Here is a 23,686-nt window from a genome sequence, read left to right on the forward strand (position 1 = left end):
CAATTTAAATATTTCATTGTGTGATTATTAAACCCTCTCAATGTGATAGAAAAGACATGCCAATAATACCCACCACAAATTAAGTGCAACAACGATATCAATCGTCCAGCAGAGTCAGTGGATAACTTTCTACACCTCTCTTGTTTTGACGCTGCAGGTCACCATGGTAACAGCAATGTCATGGACTTTTCATTCGCAACAGCGTCGCGCTGCTCAATAATTGTGATATAATTCGTCTATGTGGAAAAACTATAAAACAATGTTATGTTGAGTGCACATTCGAGAAATAAACACAAATACATCAACTTGAATGTGGAACTGTTTTGGTTACTTGGATACATCTTCTCGCGAGAGGTAGTAGTATTAAGCGCGCGTTTAGGGGACTCTGCAGGACCGTAAAATGGCGCATTGTTGTTGCAGACGTACATTTTGAAAGCTAGCTTGCTTTAAAGCTAATCGAGTTAGTTAGGCAGATATGATAGCGATAATGTGACTTTTTATTGTTGTAACGATATCTTTTACGGAGAGGTGTATACAATTTGCGTGCATGCTTCTCGTTTGAGTCCAACAGTTTAGCTAGCTGATGGCTAGCAACATTCGCTAACAACACAACACACATTCCTGTTTCCGCAGAAGAAACGGACGCATTGCTTTGAGCAAACATGGGTTATTTGAAATTAATAGAGATCGAAAATTTCAAATCTTACAAGGGAAGGCAAATCATAGGCCCCTTTCATAAATTCACTGCGATTATTGGACCCAATGGATCTGGTAAGTTATGGCCAACAATGCTAATATGCTAATGTCTGTACTAGTTAACCATTGGTTGCATGCATAGTATATAGCTTTCTTGAGCCATGTTGAGAATGATAGCGTTTGATGAATGATTGCATTTGATTTGTTGTTGCAGTAGTGAACAGGAGTAACAATGTCCCAACCTATAAGGAATTCTAACGTTATAGCTAAAGTTGATGTGAATCAGGATTACAATTGAATGTTGAAAGTCGCTTGTTGACAACCACACCCACATACCACTACTTACTTCTTAAAACTGCTTAAGACATAGGTACTACCTTTTCATATCGCACTCAACACTGCTTGTCTTCCCAGGCAAATCCAACCTTATGGATGCCATCAGCTTTGTGCTGGCTGAGAAGACCAGTAACCTGCGTGTGAAGACACTGAAGGACTTGATTCATGGCGCTCCTGTGGGGAAGCCAGCTTCCAACCGAGCCTTTGTGAGCATGGTGTACCACGAAGACAACGATGAGGAACGCACCTTCACCAGGATCATCATTGGTATGCTATGGCAGTCCAACATCCACCCCTGAACAAACTGTGTGACAATGCCATTTCATGCCATTTCTGCTGGGCCTCTTAAATGTGTGAATCAGTCTAATATCTAATAGCATAGGCCTAACTGTTTTGCACTGCTTCTGTGTGTCTTAGGTTCGTCTTCAGAGTACCGCATCAACAGTAAGGTGGTGAACCTCGCCGAGTACAGTGAAGAGCTGGAGAAACTGGGCATCCTCATCAAGGCCAGGAACTTCTTGGTGTTCCAGGTGAGAGAACACACACAGAAATATGCACATATAAGGAAACTGTAAAGCAGAGCAAAATGTACATTAATCAAGTTTTCTACTGAGTGAATGGTGTCCTAAATTGATTAGTCATTTGTCATAGATTTGTCAATGGGTCCTATGCAATGCAGTCTTGATAACTTCATCTTATTCTACCTTATACTAGGGAGCAGTGGAGTCCATTGCCATGAAGAACCCAAAGGAGCGTACAGCTCTGTTTGAGGAGATCTCCCGCTCAGGGGACCTGGCGCAGGAGTATGATCGCAGGAAGAAGGAGATGGTGAAAGCCGAGGAGGACACCCAGTTTAACTACCACCGCAAGAAGAACATCGCGGCTGAGCGGAAAGAGGCCAAGCAGGAGAAAGAGGAGGTATGGCTGTCTGTTTAAATGGCAACCTTCTTTCTAGCTTTTTTTGTTTTTTTTTTCCAATATGTGTATTGTTAAAAAAAAAAATGAAGCACAGCAATAACAAAACATCAGACGAAAGTCAGACAAACATCAATACCCACATCACAAACTAACAGCAAAATAACCAACAGCCTAATATATCACCCAGAGTTCCCCTCATTTGCCAATAAGTTCCCCACATCATTTTGCTGTCCAAAAATGGTCCCCAAATCTTTTCAAAAGAGTCTTGTTTGCCCGTAACCATAGGCCTGTATGTTATCCTTTCCATCGTTAGACAGGACGACATTTCCCTGAGCCATTGGGCAATACTAGGCCTGCTTTTCCTATCAAGTGTTTTACTTGCAACAGACACATATCTATAAGTGTTTATACATATTTCTTTAGATGAGGATTGGTTGGGTACATGCCCAGGATAAACACTTTGGGAAGGAGAGGCAAGGAGACAGATACTATCTGTGATACCTGCTTCCAGAAATCATTAATCTTTACACAATCCCACAGACAGTGAAACAGTCCCTTTTGAGTGATTGCACTTGAAGCATACATCTGGGTTATTGTTATTAAACTTATTTAACTTATCAGGCGTTACATATGTTCACATCAACCAGTTGTATTGCAATGGTTTGTGTCTGACCCTTAGTACATAAACTGCTCCATTCATCCAAAGTTATCCAGTTATCCAAACTGAGGTTTCCACTGGTCAAATTATGACTGAACTCTCCCTTTACATGTGTGTCATTATGATGCATCATTTAACACACACGCTCACTCGCTCATTAATTAACACACCTCTTGTCTGTCTGTCTCTGTCAGGCGGAGCGCTACCAGAGGCTGAAGGACGAGGTGGTAAGGGCCCACGTCCAGATGCAGCTCTTTAAACTCTACCACAACGATGCAGAGATTGAGAAGCTGAACCGTGAGCTGTCACATCGCAACCGTGAGATCGACAAGGACCGCAAGAAGATGGACCACGTGGAGGAGGAGCTGAAGGAGAAGAAGAAGGAGCTAGGGAGGATGATGAGGGACCAGCAGACGGTGGAGAAGGATATCAAGTTAGTGATTGATAAGATGAATGTCAGATGAATGCGGAGACCGAGAGGTGTTGCTTCCTTATGATAATGAATTAATGCTCAAGGTAGACAATTAAGATAAAGTTTAATCCATACAGCGCTGGGTCAGCCTCTCTCAACACACGACAAGCAACGGTGAGAGGCACACACCTAATGACACTTTGCAGCGGCCTTATATGCTAGATTTCCGCTGACACCGGAAACAGCTGTCCCTTGCCAATCATCGGTCACCCGTCATACATGTTTACATACTAAAGTTAGAAGCTAGCTTGCCTCTGCTTCCCTACCATAACGGTTTGTTTGTTCCGGTCACCAGTTACCTGACTCTCAGTCAGCTGACCGTTCGTTCCCAAATATACTGATCTATTGACCCCAGTACCCATATAAGTCTACCACCTGGCTGACCACCACAAGGCTCCACTGTCCTTAGATCCCAACTGGTCCCCATCTCTATATTTGGCTCAGGTCCAGTTACAGAAACGCATGCTGACTCAGAGTGGTCAGTTTATGTCCTGAGAGTGGACACACTTAAAGTATGTTTAAGGTTACACAATGAGTATTGCAATATTTGATAGGCACACAGCATCTTGCACATAGCTACACAAAACGCATCATATCAGCTCACTCTTTTTTGTCTTCTCTAATGGACAGTAACTTTAATTATTTCTCTTTCTTTCCCCATGGTTGAGATCCCGCATTCCTCCCCCGGAATCGTCTTTAAATGACTTTTCCCATGGACAAATGCAAGTTCCCAGTCATGTGGCCTGACAAAGTGAACAAACATCTCACTCCACAATTGACTTGGCATGAGTAAAAGGTCACTTTGTGGTTAACTACTCTGATTAATAATCACCTCCTTTGGATAAAAACCTTTGTTGTTTAAAGGAGAAAATATCCAAATAGGTTTCTCATTGCTATGTCTAACTACTCATTACAAATGAAGTAGGTATCATTTCCATCATTAATTCAAATCACATGTTTTTCCATAGTTTGTTACATAATTATACATTTTTAACAAATAGGGATATCGTCAATCCTTTTCTTTAGGTGTCTTCGATATCCTAGGTCGATCTTCAACAGAGGGACCATCATGCTTTTCCGGTCGCAATGAGGCACTATCTGAGACGCTGGAACATTGTTGTCTTTCGCCTTCTCGTCCTCTTGTATTGTTGCTGTGTTATTGAGAGACTCACAGTAGAAATTATTTCATTCACCCTCATGCTGCTTGCTCAAATGTTTTAACAGTGTTATTGAAACTCTAAATCCTTACCCCCTACTTTTCTCTCCCCTATTGTTCTATGTCCCCATTGTCTGATCTTAAAGGTTTACTCCTGTTGTGGTGAATACGTACAACAATTGTCAACAAACTGGCAAACTCCTGCAACTGAGTCTAGTGCGCTATTTGGTTTAACTCCCTGGATGTCACGACGCATGCGAACAAGATTAGTGTCAGAGTCTTCAGTTAAAGTAAAGTCTGTTTCGTTAGTTAACACCCAGAGCGTATACAGAACCGATAGAATTGTGGCCATCCATCTTATGCACAACGAGGCCAGGATCACATGGTTTCTCTCGGCACGCATCGTCTGTCCGGTATCTCTTGTCCTAGTTTCAATCTTAATTCACAACAACATCAAGAATAATTGTTAATAGCAGAGATAGTCATCATTATGGTCCTGAAATCAGTAATCGTTTGTCATAATACGTGTTTTCCCCTTTGCTTGGGTCTCATCGTCAGAGTTGAGAGTGGGTTGGGCCCCCTGTGGTCCCCCCCCTCTAGTGAGTTCTGCACTTGCCTGCTGAGACATTTTTAGATACAGGGATTGCACAATCGTTAAGTACAGGTAGACAGACATTGAGTTTCTCTCAAAATGGTTAACTCGTCCTTCATCAATGCTCCTAGAGGAAACAAAAGGATTTGTCATTTGAAGTTCATGCCATGGGTATTCAAACTAGGACGTGTTGTGACAAACCGTGAACCGTCCCTTTAATATCCAAATCAGTTCTTCAATACTTAGTTTATTTACTGTCAATGTGCAATCTGAGTCAATTCCCCTAAGCATACTTTTAATGAGGTAGATAGGTTCTATTCTACCCGTATGTTAAAAATTCTGATCACAATCGTTACTGATGGCTTGAATACTTCCCCGTTGGTCTATGTACACTATGAGCTTATTTTGCATTAAGGTGTAAATTTGCTGTGAACATTTAAATGTTCTATCCCTCTCTTATAGTCAAATATTTCTCAGTCAATCACCCGTTGGTTTTAGTAGATTTATCAGAGACACTCTTGAGTCAGTGTGAATGGTTCTTTATCATAAATGTTGCATCAATGTGTAATGCTCGTGCATTCAGCTGTTGGCCGATTAACACTGTTGATTGTGTAAAATACCGTCATATTCGTATGTGTAATTGCTTTATCAAAGTCTGTAGTCTGTCATGTCATTATCATGTTTCCGCTTTCAAACAGAAAAACAACATTTTCGTTTACAGTTACACAGAGAATTATCATTTGTGGTTTCCCCTTTCTCTCATCCGTCAATCGTTCACTGTCATTTCAGCCCCCACTTCTGTTAGATCGGCCCTCAGCAACGCCCCCGTTTTCAGTCCGTCGCTCAGTTTTTTTTTTTCTGTCAGGAGATAGAATTGGCAAGAGTTGTGTTGTCCGTTCGGGATTATTCATCAATCAAAATGTCACATATTCCTCTTTGCTTGTGTGAACATCAACAGTCATCAATGCATGTCTCTGTTTACTAAGTAAATTCAAATGTTACGTTTACTGAGTCAATGCAGAATTGTATGATAATTACAATAAGAGACAACTACATTTTCATGTCTAACACTTCTATGTGTTCTCTGCGTGTCTGTGTCACCGAGCTGCGTCTTGTTTGCAAGGGCAGTTCTATTAATAGTGTTGGTTCAGAGCGTCGTCCCTGGTGCAGCGTTGTGGAGCACAAGTGCACTCGTGTCTCTTACCACCTTTTGCTGTTTGTGCTAAGCTATTTAGCTTGTCCTGAAAATACAATAGTTATTCATTTCACTCTTTATCATTTGTTTACAATATGTTAATCAATACAAGGATTATTATTACTTAACTCAATGATTTCCCTATAACTCTATCACTCGACATGCTTCACGTAAGACTTCATTACCCATAATGCTTAGTATTCATTCCAACCCTCTAGGTCCGCGTATTGCGCCAGCTCCAAGACTTGTGGTTGGTATCGCTTATTAAACAATCCCAAAGCTTCTAATTCCCTTATTCGTTTTTCAATCAACGCTGGTGTCATTGAGAAAATGTCTGGTGTCGATAATTTAAAGTTTTTCGCATCGTCTCCAATACCATCTAGAATCATATTTGTAAAGAATGCGTTAGGTTTGTCATCTAATTCCAAATTCGCCTTTTCTCTCCAGGTATTTTGGAATCTGATTACAAAGTCAGACATTGTTTCATTAGGCTTACGTTTACAATTCAGAATTTGTGAGATATCACGGTTTTGGCTAGCATGTTCGTTTAGAAATTTGGTTAATTGTTCAATGTGAGTCACTTTGTGTTGTTTATTAAACCATGGGAATCGTTCATTAATTGTATTACCTCTACATGGCCCATCATTATCTTCATTCAAAGTTTCACAAGCATTTATCAAAGTATCAATTTCAACATCTGGCATTAACGTGATCAGAATGTATCTTAAATCCGTGCCATTCAAATTACCATGTAGCAACATTGTTTCATACCAATTTATGAATCCTTTTGGGTTAATCAAGGGTCTGGGTGCGTCGACTATGATTGCAGATACGTCATTCAGGGTTAATGGTTTATACAGTACTTTCTCCTCTATATTTAACAATGGTGCCTGCACCCGGACCACGCTGCGTATCACAGACTGCTCCGCCTGTTCCGGCTGTACAGGAGGAGACACGCTCTGTATCTCCTTTACCTTGGGTATAGGGTTAAACCTATTGTGTTCCTTTTTTCTGACAATATTACCAGGCCATTGATTAGACATTATTACCCATGCTTGATAGACTTCTTTCATGTAATCAATATCCCATAATGGGTCGCAAATGCTTTTGTTTGATATCAAATATTCATCAATAATCTTTAGTTTATTCTTTTCAAAACTCCCGATACTTGGGAAATTATCGTCACTCCATTCCGCAATCTTTGTTAGAAATGGTTCTGCATAGAATGGTCCTAATTTAAGTAAAATCCATCCTTTTGGTGTCACTGTATCAGTGTATTTTATCGGAATATCGATTATGTGTGGATCAATTTCCAATAGTTTCTTAATAGATTTCTTTTCCCCTCGTGGCAAGTCCCTAACCGACTTGTACTTAATAATCCGTTTCTCACAATTTGCTGTCCTAGACGTTCGATTACCCATGTTTGATTAATTACACTGCACACAATGTTAGTAAAAAGGAATTCTTTTATCTAAATTGTCTCGTTAGAGCTTTATAGTTACACCATTCGTGTCATATACTTTAATTCAGTCTGTTGCATTGCGTCTCATCAAGGTCATTTAAATCCACGTCTCATCTGTTCTCTCCTGTCTCAATAAATCAATCTTGTCACTCAAATCTGTTGCGCTGTACCATTAACACAAATGCCGTATCCGTTCAACTTCTTATCGTCCTACAACTGTCTTTTTACCGCTGACCTATATCTTTCATTATCCTGTTTCTCTACATAATACCACATTACTAGACCACTTTAAAACACTTTCTTTAGATCACACTTCAACTTACATACCATAACCACTTGCGTGTCAATACCTTATTCATTTAACCATCTTAATCAACATTCTACTTCATAGTTTCAAATCCTGTGCTATAACACAATGCCATATTTCTGTACCATACAGATAAACACATGTCTGTACCTTACAGATAAAAACATAAATAAAAACCCACGGAATGCCCAATTCCGTTTAATCAATTCTTCTATGAATTAATCAATATCCAGTATCAGTATTAATCTCCTCCAGAGTGACACCTAGCAGCTCTGTCCTTTTTATACCGTATTATCCTATGTGGATCAATGACCTTCAATGTACACAGCAATACTCAAGCTTTAATATTTAGTCAAATTTAATCATTGGCCCCCCCATCATCAAATTCATCCCCTTTCCTTCATTCAAGGAAAAAAAATTACAGGTTTTTCCCTCTAGAACAACAATTCAGGTTAAGCACACAACCACACTGGTTTATCTGCCTTACCTGTCTCGCTGAATCTAGGATCCTGTTCGTTAAACGCCAATTTGATAAGATGAATGTCAGATGAATGCGGAGACCGAGAGGTGTTGCTTCCTTATGATAATGAATTAATGCTCAAGGTAGACAATTAAGATAAAGTTTAATCCATACAGCGCTGGGTCAGCCTCTCTCAACACACGACAAGCAACGGTGAGAGGCACACACCTAATGACACTTTGCAGCGGCCTTATATGCTAGATTTCCGCTGACACCGGAAACAGCTGTCCCTTGCCAATCATCGGTCACCCGTCATACATGTTTACATACTAAAGTTAGAAGCTAGCTTGCCTCTGCTTCCCTACCATAACGGTTTGTTTGTTCCGGTCACCAGTTACCTGACTCTCAGTCAGCTGACCGTTCGTTCCCAAATATACTGATCTATTGACCCCAGTACCCATATAAGTCTACCACCTGGCTGACCACCACAAGGCTCCACTGTCCTTAGATCCCAACTGGTCCCCATCTCTATATTTGGCTCAGGTCCAGTTACAGAAACGCATGCTGACTCAGAGTGGTCAGTTTATGTCCTGAGAGTGGACACACTTAAAGTATGTTTAAGGTTACACAATGAGTATTGCAATATTTGATAGGCACACAGCATCTTGCACATAGCTACACAAAACGCATCATATCAGCTCACTCTTTTTTGTCTTCTCTAATGGACAGTAACTTTAATTATTTCTCTTTCTTTCCCCATGGTTGAGATCCCGCATTCCTCCCCCGGAATCGTCTTTAAATGACTTTTCCCATGGACAAATGCAAGTTCCCAGTCATGTGGCCTGACAAAGTGAACAAACATCTCACTCCACAATTGACTTGGCATGAGTAAAAGGTCACTTTGTGGTTAACTACTCTGATTAATAATCACCTCCTTTGGATAAAAACCTTTGTTGTTTAAAGGAGAAAATATCCAAATAGGTTTCTCATTGCTATGTCTAACTACTCATTACAAATGAAGTAGGTATCATTTCCATCATTAATTCAAATCACATGTTTTTCCATAGTTTGTTACATAATTATACATTTTTAACAAATAGGGATATCGTCAATCCTTTTCTTTAGGTGTCTTCGATATCCTAGGTCGATCTTCAACAGAGGGACCATCATGCTTTTCCGGTCGCAATGAGGCACTATCTGAGACGCTGGAACATTGTTGTCTTTCGCCTTCTCGTCCTCTTGTATTGTTGCTGTGTTATTGAGAGACTCACAGTAGAAATTATTTCATTCACCCTCATGCTGCTTGCTCAAATGTTTTAACAGTGTTATTGAAACTCTAAATCCTTACCCCCTACTTTTCTCTCCCCTATTGTTCTATGTCCCCATTGTCTGATCTTAAAGGTTTACTCCTGTTGTGGTGAATACGTACAACAATTGTCAACAAACTGGCAAACTCCTGCAACTGAGTCTAGTGCGCTATTTGGTTTAACTCCCTGGATGTCACGACGCATGCGAACAAGATTAGTGTCAGAGTCTTCAGTTAAAGTAAAGTCTGTTTCGTTAGTTAACACCCAGAGCGTATACAGAACCGATAGAATTGTGGCCATCCATCTTATGCACAACGAGGCCAGGATCACATGGTTTCTCTCGGCACGCATCGTCTGTCCGGTATCTCTTGTCCTAGTTTCAATCTTAATTCACAACAACATCAAGAATAATTGTTAATAGCAGAGATAGTCATCATTATGGTCCTGAAATCAGTAATCGTTTGTCATAATACGTGTTTTCCCCTTTGCTTGGGTCTCATCGTCAGAGTTGAGAGTGGGTTGGGCCCCCTGTGGTCCCCCCCCTCTAGTGAGTTCTGCACTTGCCTGCTGAGACATTTTTAGATACAGGGATTGCACAATCGTTAAGTACAGGTAGACAGACATTGAGTTTCTCTCAAAATGGTTAACTCGTCCTTCATCAATGCTCCTAGAGGAAACAAAAGGATTTGTCATTTGAAGTTCATGCCATGGGTATTCAAACTAGGACGTGTTGTGACAAACCGTGAACCGTCCCTTTAATATCCAAATCAGTTCTTCAATACTTAGTTTATTTACTGTCAATGTGCAATCTGAGTCAATTCCCCTAAGCATACTTTTAATGAGGTAGATAGGTTCTATTCTACCCGTATGTTAAAAATTCTGATCACAATCGTTACTGATGGCTTGAATACTTCCCCGTTGGTCTATGTACACTATGAGCTTATTTTGCATTAAGGTGTAAATTTGCTGTGAACATTTAAATGTTCTATCCCTCTCTTATAGTCAAATATTTCTCAGTCAATCACCCGTTGGTTTTAGTAGATTTATCAGAGACACTCTTGAGTCAGTGTGAATGGTTCTTTATCATAAATGTTGCATCAATGTGTAATGCTCGTGCATTCAGCTGTTGGCCGATTAACACTGTTGATTGTGTAAAATACCGTCATATTCGTATGTGTAATTGCTTTATCAAAGTCTGTAGTCTGTCATGTCATTATCATGTTTCCGCTTTCAAACAGAAAAACAACATTTTCGTTTACAGTTACACAGAGAATTATCATTTGTGGTTTCCCCTTTCTCTCATCCGTCAATCGTTCACTGTCATTTCAGCCCCCACTTCTGTTAGATCGGCCCTCAGCAACGCCCCCGTTTTCAGTCCGTCGCTCAGTTTTTTTTTTTCTGTCAGGAGATAGAATTGGCAAGAGTTGTGTTGTCCGTTCGGGATTATTCATCAATCAAAATGTCACATATTCCTCTTTGCTTGTGTGAACATCAACAGTCATCAATGCATGTCTCTGTTTACTAAGTAAATTCAAATGTTACGTTTACTGAGTCAATGCAGAATTGTATGATAATTACAATAAGAGACAACTACATTTTCATGTCTAACACTTCTATGTGTTCTCTGCGTGTCTGTGTCACCGAGCTGCGTCTTGTTTGCAAGGGCAGTTCTATTAATAGTGTTGGTTCAGAGCGTCGTCCCTGGTGCAGCGTTGTGGAGCACAAGTGCACTCGTGTCTCTTACCACCTTTTGCTGTTTGTGCTAAGCTATTTAGCTTGTCCTGAAAATACAATAGTTATTCATTTCACTCTTTATCATTTGTTTACAATATGTTAATCAATACAAGGATTATTATTACTTAACTCAATGATTTCCCTATAACTCTATCACTCGACATGCTTCACGTAAGACTTCATTACCCATAATGCTTAGTATTCATTCCAACCCTCTAGGTCCGCGTATTGCGCCAGCTCCAAGACTTGTGGTTGGTATCGCTTATTAAACAATCCCAAAGCTTCTAATTCCCTTATTCGTTTTTCAATCAACGCTGGTGTCATTGAGAAAATGTCTGGTGTCGATAATTTAAAGTTTTTCGCATCGTCTCCAATACCATCTAGAATCATATTTGTAAAGAATGCGTTAGGTTTGTCATCTAATTCCAAATTCGCCTTTTCTCTCCAGGTATTTTGGAATCTGATTACAAAGTCAGACATTGTTTCATTAGGCTTACGTTTACAATTCAGAATTTGTGAGATATCACGGTTTTGGCTAGCATGTTCGTTTAGAAATTTGGTTAATTGTTCAATGTGAGTCACTTTGTGTTGTTTATTAAACCATGGGAATCGTTCATTAATTGTATTACCTCTACATGGCCCATCATTATCTTCATTCAAAGTTTCACAAGCATTTATCAAAGTATCAATTTCAACATCTGGCATTAACGTGATCAGAATGTATCTTAAATCCGTGCCATTCAAATTACCATGTAGCAACATTGTTTCATACCAATTTATGAATCCTTTTGGGTTAATCAAGGGTCTGGGTGCGTCGACTATGATTGCAGATACGTCATTCAGGGTTAATGGTTTATACAGTACTTTCTCCTCTATATTTAACAATGGTGCCTGCACCCGGACCACGCTGCGTATCACAGACTGCTCCGCCTGTTCCGGCTGTACAGGAGGAGACACGCTCTGTATCTCCTTTACCTTGGGTATAGGGTTAAACCTATTGTGTTCCTTTTTTCTGACAATATTACCAGGCCATTGATTAGACATTATTACCCATGCTTGATAGACTTCTTTCATGTAATCAATATCCCATAATGGGTCGCAAATGCTTTTGTTTGATATCAAATATTCATCAATAATCTTTAGTTTATTCTTTTCAAAACTCCCGATACTTGGGAAATTATCGTCACTCCATTCCGCAATCTTTGTTAGAAATGGTTCTGCATAGAATGGTCCTAATTTAAGTAAAATCCATCCTTTTGGTGTCACTGTATCAGTGTATTTTATCGGAATATCGATTATGTGTGGATCAATTTCCAATAGTTTCTTAATAGATTTCTTTTCCCCTCGTGGCAAGTCCCTAACCGACTTGTACTTAATAATCCGTTTCTCACAATTTGCTGTCCTAGACGTTCGATTACCCATGTTTGATTAATTACACTGCACACAATGTTAGTAAAAAGGAATTCTTTTATCTAAATTGTCTCGTTAGAGCTTTATAGTTACACCATTCGTGTCATATACTTTAATTCAGTCTGTTGCATTGCGTCTCATCAAGGTCATTTAAATCCACGTCTCATCTGTTCTCTCCTGTCTCAATAAATCAATCTTGTCACTCAAATCTGTTGCGCTGTACCATTAACACAAATGCCGTATCCGTTCAACTTCTTATCGTCCTACAACTGTCTTTTTACCGCTGACCTATATCTTTCATTATCCTGTTTCTCTACATAATACCACATTACTAGACCACTTTAAAACACTTTCTTTAGATCACACTTCAACTTACATACCATAACCACTTGCGTGTCAATACCTTATTCATTTAACCATCTTAATCAACATTCTACTTCATAGTTTCAAATCCTGTGCTATAACACAATGCCATATTTCTGTACCATACAGATAAACACATGTCTGTACCTTACAGATAAAAACATAAATAAAAACCCACGGAATGCCCAATTCCGTTTAATCAATTCTTCTATGAATTAATCAATATCCAGTATCAGTATTAATCTCCTCCAGAGTGACACCTAGCAGCTCTGTCCTTTTTATACCGTATTATCCTATGTGGATCAATGACCTTCAATGTACACAGCAATACTCAAGCTTTAATATTTAGTCAAATTTAATCATTGGCCCCCCCATCATCAAATTCATCCCCTTTCCTTCATTCAAGGAAAAAAAATTACAGGTTTTTCCCTCTAGAACAACAATTCAGGTTAAGCACACAACCACACTGGTTTATCTGCCTTACCTGTCTCGCTGAATCTAGGATCCTGTTCGTTAAACGCCAATTTGATAAGATGAATGTCAGATGAATGCGGAGACCGAGAGGTGTTGCTTCCTTATGATAATGAATTAATGCTCAAGGTAGACAATTAAGATAAAGTTTAATCCATACAGCGCTGGGTCAGCCTCTCTCAACACACGACAAGCAACGGTGAGAGGCACACACCTAATGACACTTTGCAGCGGCCTTATATGCTAGATTTCCGCTGACACCGGAAACAGCTGTCCCTTGCCAATCATCGGTCACCCGTCATACATGTTTACATACTAAAGTTAGAAGCTAGCTTGCCTCTGCTTCCCTACCATAACGGTTTGTTTGTTCCGGTCACCAGTTACCTGACTCTCAGTCAGCTGACCGTTCGTTCCCAAATATACTGATCTATTGACCCCAGTACCCATATAAGTCTACCACCTGGCTGACCACCACAAGGCTCCACTGTCCTTAGATCCCAACTGGTCCCCATCTCTATATTTGGCTCAGGTCCAGTTACAGAAACGCATGCTGACTCAGAGTGGTCAGTTTATGTCCTGAGAGTGGACACACTTAAAGTATGTTTAAGGTTACACAATGAGTATTGCAATATTTGATAGGCACACAGCATCTTGCACATAGCTACACAAAACGCATCATATCAGTGATGAAGGCCTCCATTTCCCTTCTGTAGACCTTAGGTAGTAGTTTGCAAGTGTTGAAGTTGATTTGTGACGTAGGCCTTCTAATGGAGGCATAAAACTGCAGAGTGTGAAATTGAGATGGATGCTCTTACATTGAAATATACAAAGTCAAGGTAAGTAGCTATGGACATATATTGCAGTTTCAGTAGCAGGGGGAGGCACAATAATGTAGATTAACATCTTTTAACATATTTTGGAAGCTAATGAGGGAACACCTTATTATAATTATTATTTTTTTTTTTTTGTGATCGACCAAATGTTTTATTTTGTGATCGACCAAGATCCTTATCGATCAATTATCGATCGTCGATGCCCACCCCTAACGTCCACCCTTCTCCCCGCCCGTCCCCCATCCAGAGAGAAGGACGCTGAGCTGAACCAAAAGCGTCCCCAGTACATTAAGGCCAAAGAGAACACCTCGCACAAGATCAAGAAGCTGGAGGCGGCGCGCAAGTCCCTGCAGAACGCCCAGAAGATGTACAAAAAGCGTAAGGGAGACATGGATGAGCTGGACCGGGAGCAGGGAGCGGTGGAGGTCACCAGACAGGAGTTTGAGGAGCGCATGGAGGAGGAGGCCCAGAGCCAGGGCCAAGACCTCACCCTGGAGGAGAACCAGGTCAGACACCCTCTCCCTTGGAGCCTATTCAGGAAATGTAGTTTGACCTTCCGGCATGACCCTCTCCCTTTGCTCTCTCTCCCCCCAGGTGAAGCAGTACCACAGACTGAAGGAGGAGGCCAGTAAGCGAGCAGCCACTCTGGCCCAGGAGCTGGAGAAGTTTAACCGTGACCAGAAAGCTGACCAGGACCGCCTCGATCTGGAGGAGAGGAAGAAAGTGGAGACGGAGGTAAGAGTGATGAAGATCACAGAGATGTTGACTGATTGCTTCTCTGAAGTGTTAATTGCCAGTGGTTGACCAAAAAGAAAGCAACATTTTCTAATGTTGGGCTGCAGGCCAAGATCAAGCAGAAGATCCGTGAGATTGAAGAGAACCAGAAACGTATTGAGAAGCTGGAGGACTACATCAACACCAGCAGGTACCTACCATTACTTGGTTGGTTTGGGCTGCTACTTATACATCTTCCTAGTATTGGACTCCGTCACTCATATGCTGTGCTTCTCAGGCAGTCCCTGGATGAACAGAAGCGCATGGAGGAGGAGCTGACTGAAGAGGTGGAGCAGGCCAAGAGGAGAATTGACGAGATCAACGTGGAGCTCAACCAGGTACTGTTAATACACTGAGGAAGAAATTGTGTAAAAGGTGGGGGAGGGAGATTATGAGGGTGGGCAACGGAGGGAAGGTTCTCGCATGAAGTTTTTTTTCTTTATGATCGCCCTTTCTATAGTCATTTTCTACCTTCTGAGGGGAAAATATATGTTTAATGCGTAATTAATGGACATTTATGATATTAAGTCACTCCCTAATTGTACATTTAATTAATTACATTTATTAGAATTTGAAAAATAAAACAGTCACAAAGCACACTGAGTGGCGGCAGTGAGAAGGCACTAGTTTGTAATGCAGGTATTTGTCCTGTCTCTGTCCCATAGGTGATGGAGCAGCTAGGAGATGCCAGGATTGACCGGCAGGAGAATAGCCGGCAGCAGCGCAAGGCTGAAATAATGGAGAGCATCAAGAGACTGTACCCTGGATCAGTGGTAAGACTGAGGGCTGTCAACTAAGCACAGGGCAACATTGTGATCTTTCATGGAAGTTTGTGATGAAATGGTATAATATACTTTTGATGTATTCAAACTATCTTTCTCTCCGCTTCCCTCACCCCCCACCCAGTATGGCCGTCTGATCGACCTGTGCCAGCCGACTCAGAAGAAGTTCCAGATCGCTGTGACCAAGGTCCTGGGGAAGAACATGGATGCAATCATTGTGGACTCAGAGAAGACGGGCAGAGACTGCATTCAGTACATCAAGGAGCAGAGAGGAGAGCCAGAGACCTTTTTGCCCCTGGACTACCTGGAGGTATGCACTGGGAAAGACTTGCAGTAATCTAACTGGTTACACTGGTGGTCACACAGCTGTTTAAAATTAAATGGAATACCATCTCTCTCACTGTTCAGTGGTGTTCCCACCAGTAAACCTAAGCTCCGAACAGGGGGAATTATTGTGTGAAAGTAGGTGGATGTCTAACTGTCCTTGGCTGGGTGTTTCAGGTGAAGCCCACAGATGAGAAGCTGAGGGAGCTGCGTGGTGCCAAGCTGGTGATTGATGTGATCCGCTATGAGCCTCCCCATATCAAGAAGGCCCTGCAGTATGCCTGTGGCAATGCCCTGGTCTGTGAGAACGTAGAGGACGCTCGCAGGATTGCTTTCGGAGGACCCTACAGGCACAAGGTAATCACGCATACCATACCTCACCACCATTCTCTCTGGTGGTTAATTTGTTTGTACTAATTTCTCCTCCCAATGTCCCTATTTCTGTCTCTGTCTGTCTGTGTCTCTGTCTCTTTCTCTTCTCCCCACCGCTAGACAGTAGCCCTGGACGGTACTCTGTTCCAGAAGTCTGGTGTAATCTCGGGAGGAGCCAGCGACTTGAAGGCCAAAGCTCGGCGCTGGGACGAGAAGGCTGTGGACAAGCTTAAGGACAAGAAAGAGAAACTCACTGAAGAGCTCAAGGTAACCTTCCACACAGGCTTGTGTCAAGTTCATTGTGAAATTGCTTCATGTTGTCCTTAAATCACTGGCTCCCCATCAAAGAACGCATCCAATTCAAAGTCCTCCTCCTCACATACAAAGCCCTCCATAGCCTGGCCCCCCCTTACCTGACTGACCTCCTTCTCCCCCACCGCCCTACCCATACCCTCTGATCCTCATCCATTGTTCCCCTCACTGTCCCACCCTCAAAACTCAAAGGCTTCGGTCACCGTGCCTTTTCACGAGCTGCACCCCGCCTCTGGAACTCTCTCCCTCAACCATTCAGAGACTCACCCTCACTCCTCACTTTTAAATCCCACCTCAAAACCTACCTGTTCTCCCATGCCTACAGCCTCCCCTACCCCTAGCCATCTCCCCCATCCCGGCCACCCCCCCCCTGGACACGCATACAACCTCCCCTAACCCTGCCACCCCCCTGATATGCACACAGCCTCCCCTACCCCTAACCACCTCCCCTGTCCCTACCACCCCCTCCCCGTTCGCTGACTCTGTGTTCCATGTTACTTGTTGTTTTTGTGTTTTCCGTATCTCCTATATTGGCAGCGTCTTTGAGCCTCGGAAAAGCGCTATATAAATCCAATGAATTATTATTATTATTATTAAATGGTACGAAACCACCTGAACTTATTGGAGTTGAATTCCATGTAAGAGGGATTTATGAATAACATGTAAGAGGGATTTGTCAGGAATCTGTGGAGGTGGCTGGCTCACTTGGATGAAAAGAACTACACTGACCATGATGCATCTCTTTGTCTCTGCAGGAGCAAATGAAGGCAAAGAGGAAGGAAGCTGAGCTGCGCCAGGTCCAGTCTCAGGCTCACGGCCTCCAGATGAGACTGAAATACTCTCAGAGTGACCTGGAGCAGACCAAGACACGCCACCTCTCCCTCAACATGCAGGTATGACAGCCTTACAACACTAAGTGTGTCAGTTCAGTTGGGTAGTAGCGTAGACAGACAGAACTGTCACTGTATTTGGTGTTAACAAATACCTTTTACCAACCCCCTGTAGGAGAAGTCCAAGCTGGAGAGCGAGCTAGCCAACTTTGGACCCCGCATCAATGATATTAAGAGGATCATCCAGTCCCGCGAGAAGGAGATCACTGACCTGAGAGACCGCATGAATCTGGTGAGACTAGAGATGCTCCGATCAGGGTTTTTGGTGCCGATCACCGATCACCGATCACTGGAATCAGTGATCTGCCGATCCGATATCACCGATCACAGCGTCGAAAATGGCAATTGAAGCATTCTATTTATTGTGTAGCATTATTTATGTTTTAAATTATTCTTAACACCATTGACATTGTATATTAAGTATTTAAATGAAATTAGGAGATGAGAAAGTATCATGAATTGACGACCATCTGTTTTATTGAATTCACAACCACCTGTAGCTTACTTCAGGAAAAACAAATAAAATGTGAAAATAAAAATCATAATAAATAAAATGTACACTGTCACATCAAATGTGCAACATTCCACTCGAATGAGAGGAACTAGGGGCTCTTAGAGAACTTGGAGCTTATACTGTAACTGTAGCTTTCCTGAGGAACAATAAACATACCCAAACTAAACTGCAACATAAACAGGCTATAGCCAAATATAAAATACTGTTTCAAGTCAGTCAGTTTCAAGTCATATTTAGGAGGAGATAAGACAGCAAGTCAGCAATAATCAATAAAACAAAAAAACAAAACATTGCACCTAAGGAGATTTCAGACTCAAACCTTACTTCTGATTAAGCAGCATCACTGGCAGATTAGCCTTGAGAAATACAAGCATCTCAGCGTTTTTGGCACTCAGCCTGTTCCTCTTATCATCTAAAATATGTCCTGCTGCTGAAAAGTCGCTCGCTATCTACACTTGTGCAAGGTGCACAGAGGAAGACCTAAAACTCACACGCTAATAGTTGTTGTTGCTATGGGCCAAGTGACTTCCTGCTCGCGGGGTCACATGACGTCGGTGAACACTACCTACACTACGCTCGTGAAGTCGCGCTGGAACTCTGACCAGCACTCGTGGAACGCCTCTCGTCCAATCAAAGCACTCGGTCCCTTTATGACGTCGAGCCCAGTGTGCGCTTCGGCGCTCTCTGAGCGAATCGACGAACGCAGCAAATGCCGTATGATATTCGTGGTATTGAAAGACCTTGCGTGCGTTCCTCCGCAAGGTATTTCTTTTGAGCAGACATTACAAACGGCATATTTGTTGTCTCTTTCCGACACTGTGTAATATTTCCAGACTGGCGACGCCATTTTGTAAACTGATCGGTCATGTTTGATCGGCCATTTGAGAACTCCGATCAAAACCGATCAAGGCCATATCGGCCGATACCGATCGGCGCCGATCAGATCGGAGCATCACTAGGTGAGACAATGACTCAAACACACTGGCAGCCAGGTACTACAGGTGGACTGTTTTTGTATGTTCCAAGGCTTGTTACATACAACTCAATGAAGGATTGGCACAGAAGCCATTTGTTGGATTAGGTTTTGAGTGCCAATCTGAACATGTTTATATGATGGTGGTAACTGTGATGCTGTGTGACAGGTGGAGGACGAGGTGTTTATAGAGTTCTGCAAGGAGATTGGTGTCAGAAACATCCGAGAGTTCGAGGAAGAGAAGGTCAAGAGGCAGAACGAGATTGCCAAGAAACGGTGAGTCTCCTCCTGTGCCGTCAATACATACCGTCAATACTATACCAGTATCGAAGTGGTCCATTTGGTGACTTTAAAGTCGGTCTCAGCTGGTCTGTGTCCAATTACTTGAAGTCCTTCATTTTGTGTCTTTTCAGCCTGGAGTTTGAGACCCAGAAGACCCGCCTGGGCATCCAGTTTGACTATGAGAAGAACCAGCTGAAGGAAGACCAGGAGAAGGTGACGATGTGGGAGCAGACCGTCAAAAAAGACGAGAGTGAGATAGAGAGACTCAAGAAGGTAAGAAGAGGGTACATCCTAGCCAATACAATAAAATCCAGGGTTTTGCATGACCAATGGCCATATTCATAAGCAAATGGTTTGAAATGTAGTTAGTGGCACTGTATGAAGCTGGTCAGTGAGTCTTTGTTTTTAACCTCTCCCTGTCTCTCTCTCCTAGGAGGAGCACAGGCACATGAAGATAATAGATGAGACCATGGCCCAGCTCCAGGACCTGAAGAACCAGCATCTCACCAAGAAGTCTGAGGTCAACGACAAGAACCACGAGATGGAAGAGATACGCAAGAAACTTGGCGGCGCCAACAAGTGAGCTCAAACGACACACAATCACATTTCTGATATCTCATCTGTGTACAATACTGTATGTTGTATTGTTTGTGTCTGTGTTTGACCTGTGTTTGTGCCCCAGGGAGCTGACCCAGCTTCAGAAGGAAGTGACAGCCATTGAAACCAAGCTGGAGCAGAAACGCAGTGACCGTCACAACCTGCTGCAGGCCTGTAAGATGCAGGACATTAGACTGCCCCTCCGCTCAGGAACCATGGATGACATCGGCCAGGAGGTACACAATAAACATATGTGTACACACACACACACACACACACACACACGTTCCCTGTCCTCTTCCTCATTGTCATTGTTGTCTGTGTGTAGGGGAATTCTCAGCAAGAGGAGGCAGAAAAAGAAAAAAACAGCCAGAGGACGTCCAGCACTGTTCTGGCTAAAGAGGCTCTCATAGAGATCGACTACAGCAACTTGTCCGAGGACCTCAAGGTAGGAAGCCCTCTTGTCATGATGACCTCTGATGACAGACCATGTAGCACTGGCTCTTTCAGCCATGATTCAAAACTCAGTTAGACGTGCTGTGCCTCACCTGTGACTGTGTGCATGTGTGCGTGTCAGGACGCGTTGGCAGAGGACGAGATCAAGGGTGAGATGAACACACTGCAGCAGCGTCTGAATGAGCAGCAGAGCATCCTACAGAGGATCAGCGCCCCCAACATGAAGGCCATGGAGAAACTGGAGAGTGTCAGGGACAAATTCCAGGAGACCAGTGACGGTGAGAGAGAGAGAGAGGAAGGGGGGGGCGGGGCTGAGCTGTTTTTCACTCCTCCGTGTAGAAAATGTCATGCCAGGGTGTCCTCATGACTCTGTTAATTCTGTGCATTGCAGAGTTTGAAGCAGCCCGCAAGCGAGCCAAGAAGGCCAAGCAGGCATTTGAGCAGATCAAGAAGGAGAGGTATGACCGCTTCAACGCCTGCTTCGAGTCTGTGGCCACCAACATTGATGAGATCTACAAGGCCCTGTCACGCAACAGCAGTGCTCAGGTACTCCCTTACTATGACAATAGTAATACTATACATAAACATTGACATACCAATACACTTCTACTGCAAACTCTGAAGTGACACAATTTAGCCTGCAAGTTTACTGAAACTACTAAGTTTTACCAGGGTATATTGGGTGAGATTTAGGTGTGTTTGGGAGATTGTTTCAGATGATTAACACTGTTTCCCGTAGGCCTTCCTGGGTCCTGAGAACCCGGAGGAGCCCTACCTGGATGGCATCAACTACAACTGTGTGGCTCCAGGGAAAAGGTTCAGACCCATGGACAACCTGTCAGGGGGAGAAAAGACTGTGGCCGCCCTGGCCCTGCTGTTTGCTATTCATAGGTGAGATGGGGGGGGGGGCATAATATATATTTCGTCCTCTTACCTTCTGTTGTACATTGTCTTTCACTTTTTAAAAATTCTGTAATAATTCTGTATAATATGCCCATTAGCTACAAGCCAGCCCCGTTCTTTGTCCTGGACGAGATTGATGCTGCCTTGGACAACACTAACATTGGCAAGGTCTGTGTGTAAATGCCTAATGCCTTAAATAGAGTTGTCCATCATGAAATCTCCCAATAAGATATATTGTATCATATCTAATTTGTCAGTGCATATTTTGTAGGTGGCAAACTACATCAAGGACCAGTCAGTGCTGAATTTCCAGGCAATAGTCATCTCCCTGAAGGAGGAGTTCTACACCAAGGCAGACTCTCTCATTGGAGTCTATCCAGAGGTGTGTATCCTGACCGTATCCTGGCCGCACAGTTTACATTCAGTCAACAGAATACATGCACACCTAGAACACCTATACAGAAATCCTTGATAATAAGCAATATTTATTACCAACCATTTTATGTCTTGATCCTTTCAAACACAGCTTAAACAATAATGTGGATTATTATTATGTGGATAAACTGGATGTTTTATTTGACAAAACTAATTGTCCTGCTTTCCCCCCACAGCAAGGAGATTGTGTCATCAGCAAAGTGCTGACCTTTGAACTCTCTGAGTATCCTGATGCCAATCCCAACCCTAATGAATAAGACACACGAGCAAAACAGGATTTTTGCCACATTGGTTGGTCAACAGAACCGTGTAACTACTGTCTCTGGGTTGCTAATGTATTCTGTAGTGTGTATCATGAATCATGCATCCATTTGCTTATAGGTGTTGTAGTATATTAAAATATAGAATTAGTGAGGGCTTTTTGAAGAGGGGGGGTGGGGTTACAGCAGCTTAAAGTTGTTCTTTTAGACAGCTGAAAGCTGAATATACATCACTGGTCAGAAGTTTTAGGACACATAAAATATGAAAATGAAATGAAATGAAACATGAAATATGATCCTTTATTAAGATTAATTGAGTGGATGGACTATTGAGTGATTTTGTTGATGGCATTTTAGCTACATTTCAATAAAAACTAGAAAAATGTAGGTATTCTAAAACTTTTGGCCGGTAGTGTATGTGCATTTCTACAATTTATTTCCTTATTTGATTTGGAGCAATATACAATATTTTGAATGCTGTCATGTATGAACATTTAGATAATGTTAAAATGGTTGCAACTTGCAAATTGTTGTTTAAGACTTTTGTATTCTGTCGTGGTAGAACCTGCTGATAGGATGCATTACATGGAGCATTTTATTTTTATTTTATTCTACTTTTTTGTCTTTGTCTTAACATGTGTACTTATCTCCTTTCCTGTCTTGCTTTAGTGGTTCACTGGTCAATGTGTACCTGAAGTCCTTGACTTCTTCCCTTGTGTCTCAGAACTTTGTCAGGAAGACTACGGTTGCATTTGGTCACATTCCACACTTGTGATTTCCAATCACAAGTCACCATTTTTAAATCATGGATGAATCAGAACTGTTTATGGAACTTTGTTAGGGATTCTATAGAATATAGGCACCATGTTAGATTTACAGCTTTTTCTACAGGTGAAAATTGCATCATGACCATAATGACCATGTGTTTTTGGTAGTGGCTTTGCAGGTATCCCCTACATTTGTTCTAGGTAAGGTCAATCAAAGGCAAATTGGAAATTGTTCTCTGTTTAAGGCTCCTGCAGTCCTGCAATGGACAGGTGGTATTATTATTGTATTGATTCCTTTCATATAATAAACTCCCAAACTATTTTAGCTCTTGACTTTGTGTCTCAATTATTGTCCATGTCTATTTCTCTATACCAATGTTTTACATTTTACAATGTAGGTTTAGCCTTTAAAATTAACTTTCCACTCATCCTCTGAGTATGCAGTATGTTTTGCTGCAGCAGTTTCCACTCCATAAGGGGGAGTGGATAGTTTACCATGGTAGAGTATTTATAGACCACCTCTCAGTTTCAAGTAGCAATGTATGGGGGGGGGGGGTCCCACAAGATGATTCACTAACATGTCTTTCACTAAGGCTCCCCCTGCACTAACTATTACATTTCAAGGGGATTTATTGTGATATGTTATGTTCTCACAGCGTACTCAGCATTTTACCA

The 23,686-nt window shown here is 42.0% G+C and overlaps 1 protein-coding gene across 1 annotated transcript; it reads left to right on the top strand.

Moving 5' to 3' along the window:
- The first annotated feature begins 483 nt into the window (after positions 1-483).
- Positions 484-23,318, top strand: smc1a (structural maintenance of chromosomes 1A). The gene is made up of 26 exons (XM_080535145.1): positions 484-771; positions 1,111-1,299; positions 1,450-1,562; positions 1,747-1,950; positions 2,803-3,041; positions 14,618-14,876; positions 14,965-15,105; positions 15,213-15,295; positions 15,383-15,482; positions 15,810-15,917; positions 16,051-16,236; positions 16,428-16,607; positions 16,743-16,889; positions 17,690-17,827; positions 17,940-18,056; positions 19,481-19,587; positions 19,725-19,866; positions 20,027-20,172; positions 20,276-20,426; positions 20,519-20,638; positions 20,768-20,924; positions 21,038-21,192; positions 21,386-21,537; positions 21,648-21,717; positions 21,821-21,931; positions 22,161-23,318. Exons 1-26 carry the CDS (start codon positions 663-665, stop codon positions 22,239-22,241), a joined length of 3,705 nt encoding a protein of 1,234 aa, XP_080391271.1. The 5' UTR covers positions 484-662; the 3' UTR covers positions 22,242-23,318.
- The last annotated feature ends 368 nt before the right edge of the window (positions 23,319-23,686 follow it).

The sequence above is a fragment of the Nansenia antarctica genome (assembly GCF_963989245.1).
Source record: "Nansenia antarctica genome assembly, chromosome: 6".
In the NCBI taxonomy this organism is placed as follows: Eukaryota; Metazoa; Chordata; class Actinopteri; order Argentiniformes; family Microstomatidae; genus Nansenia; species Nansenia antarctica.

Bases quoted from the DNA above. Each gene is read 5' to 3' on its own strand.
- smc1a (XM_080535145.1), top strand. From the start codon at position 663: ATGGGTTATTTGAAATTAATAGAGATCGAAAATTTCAAATCTTACAAG. The intron at 3,042-14,617 runs GTTAGTGATTGA...TCCCCCATCCAG, and splicing joins ACGGTGGAGAAGGATATCAA to AGAGAAGGACGCTGAGCTGA. The intron at 20,639-20,767 runs GTAGGAAGCCCT...TGTGCGTGTCAG, and splicing joins ACTTGTCCGAGGACCTCAAG to GACGCGTTGGCAGAGGACGA.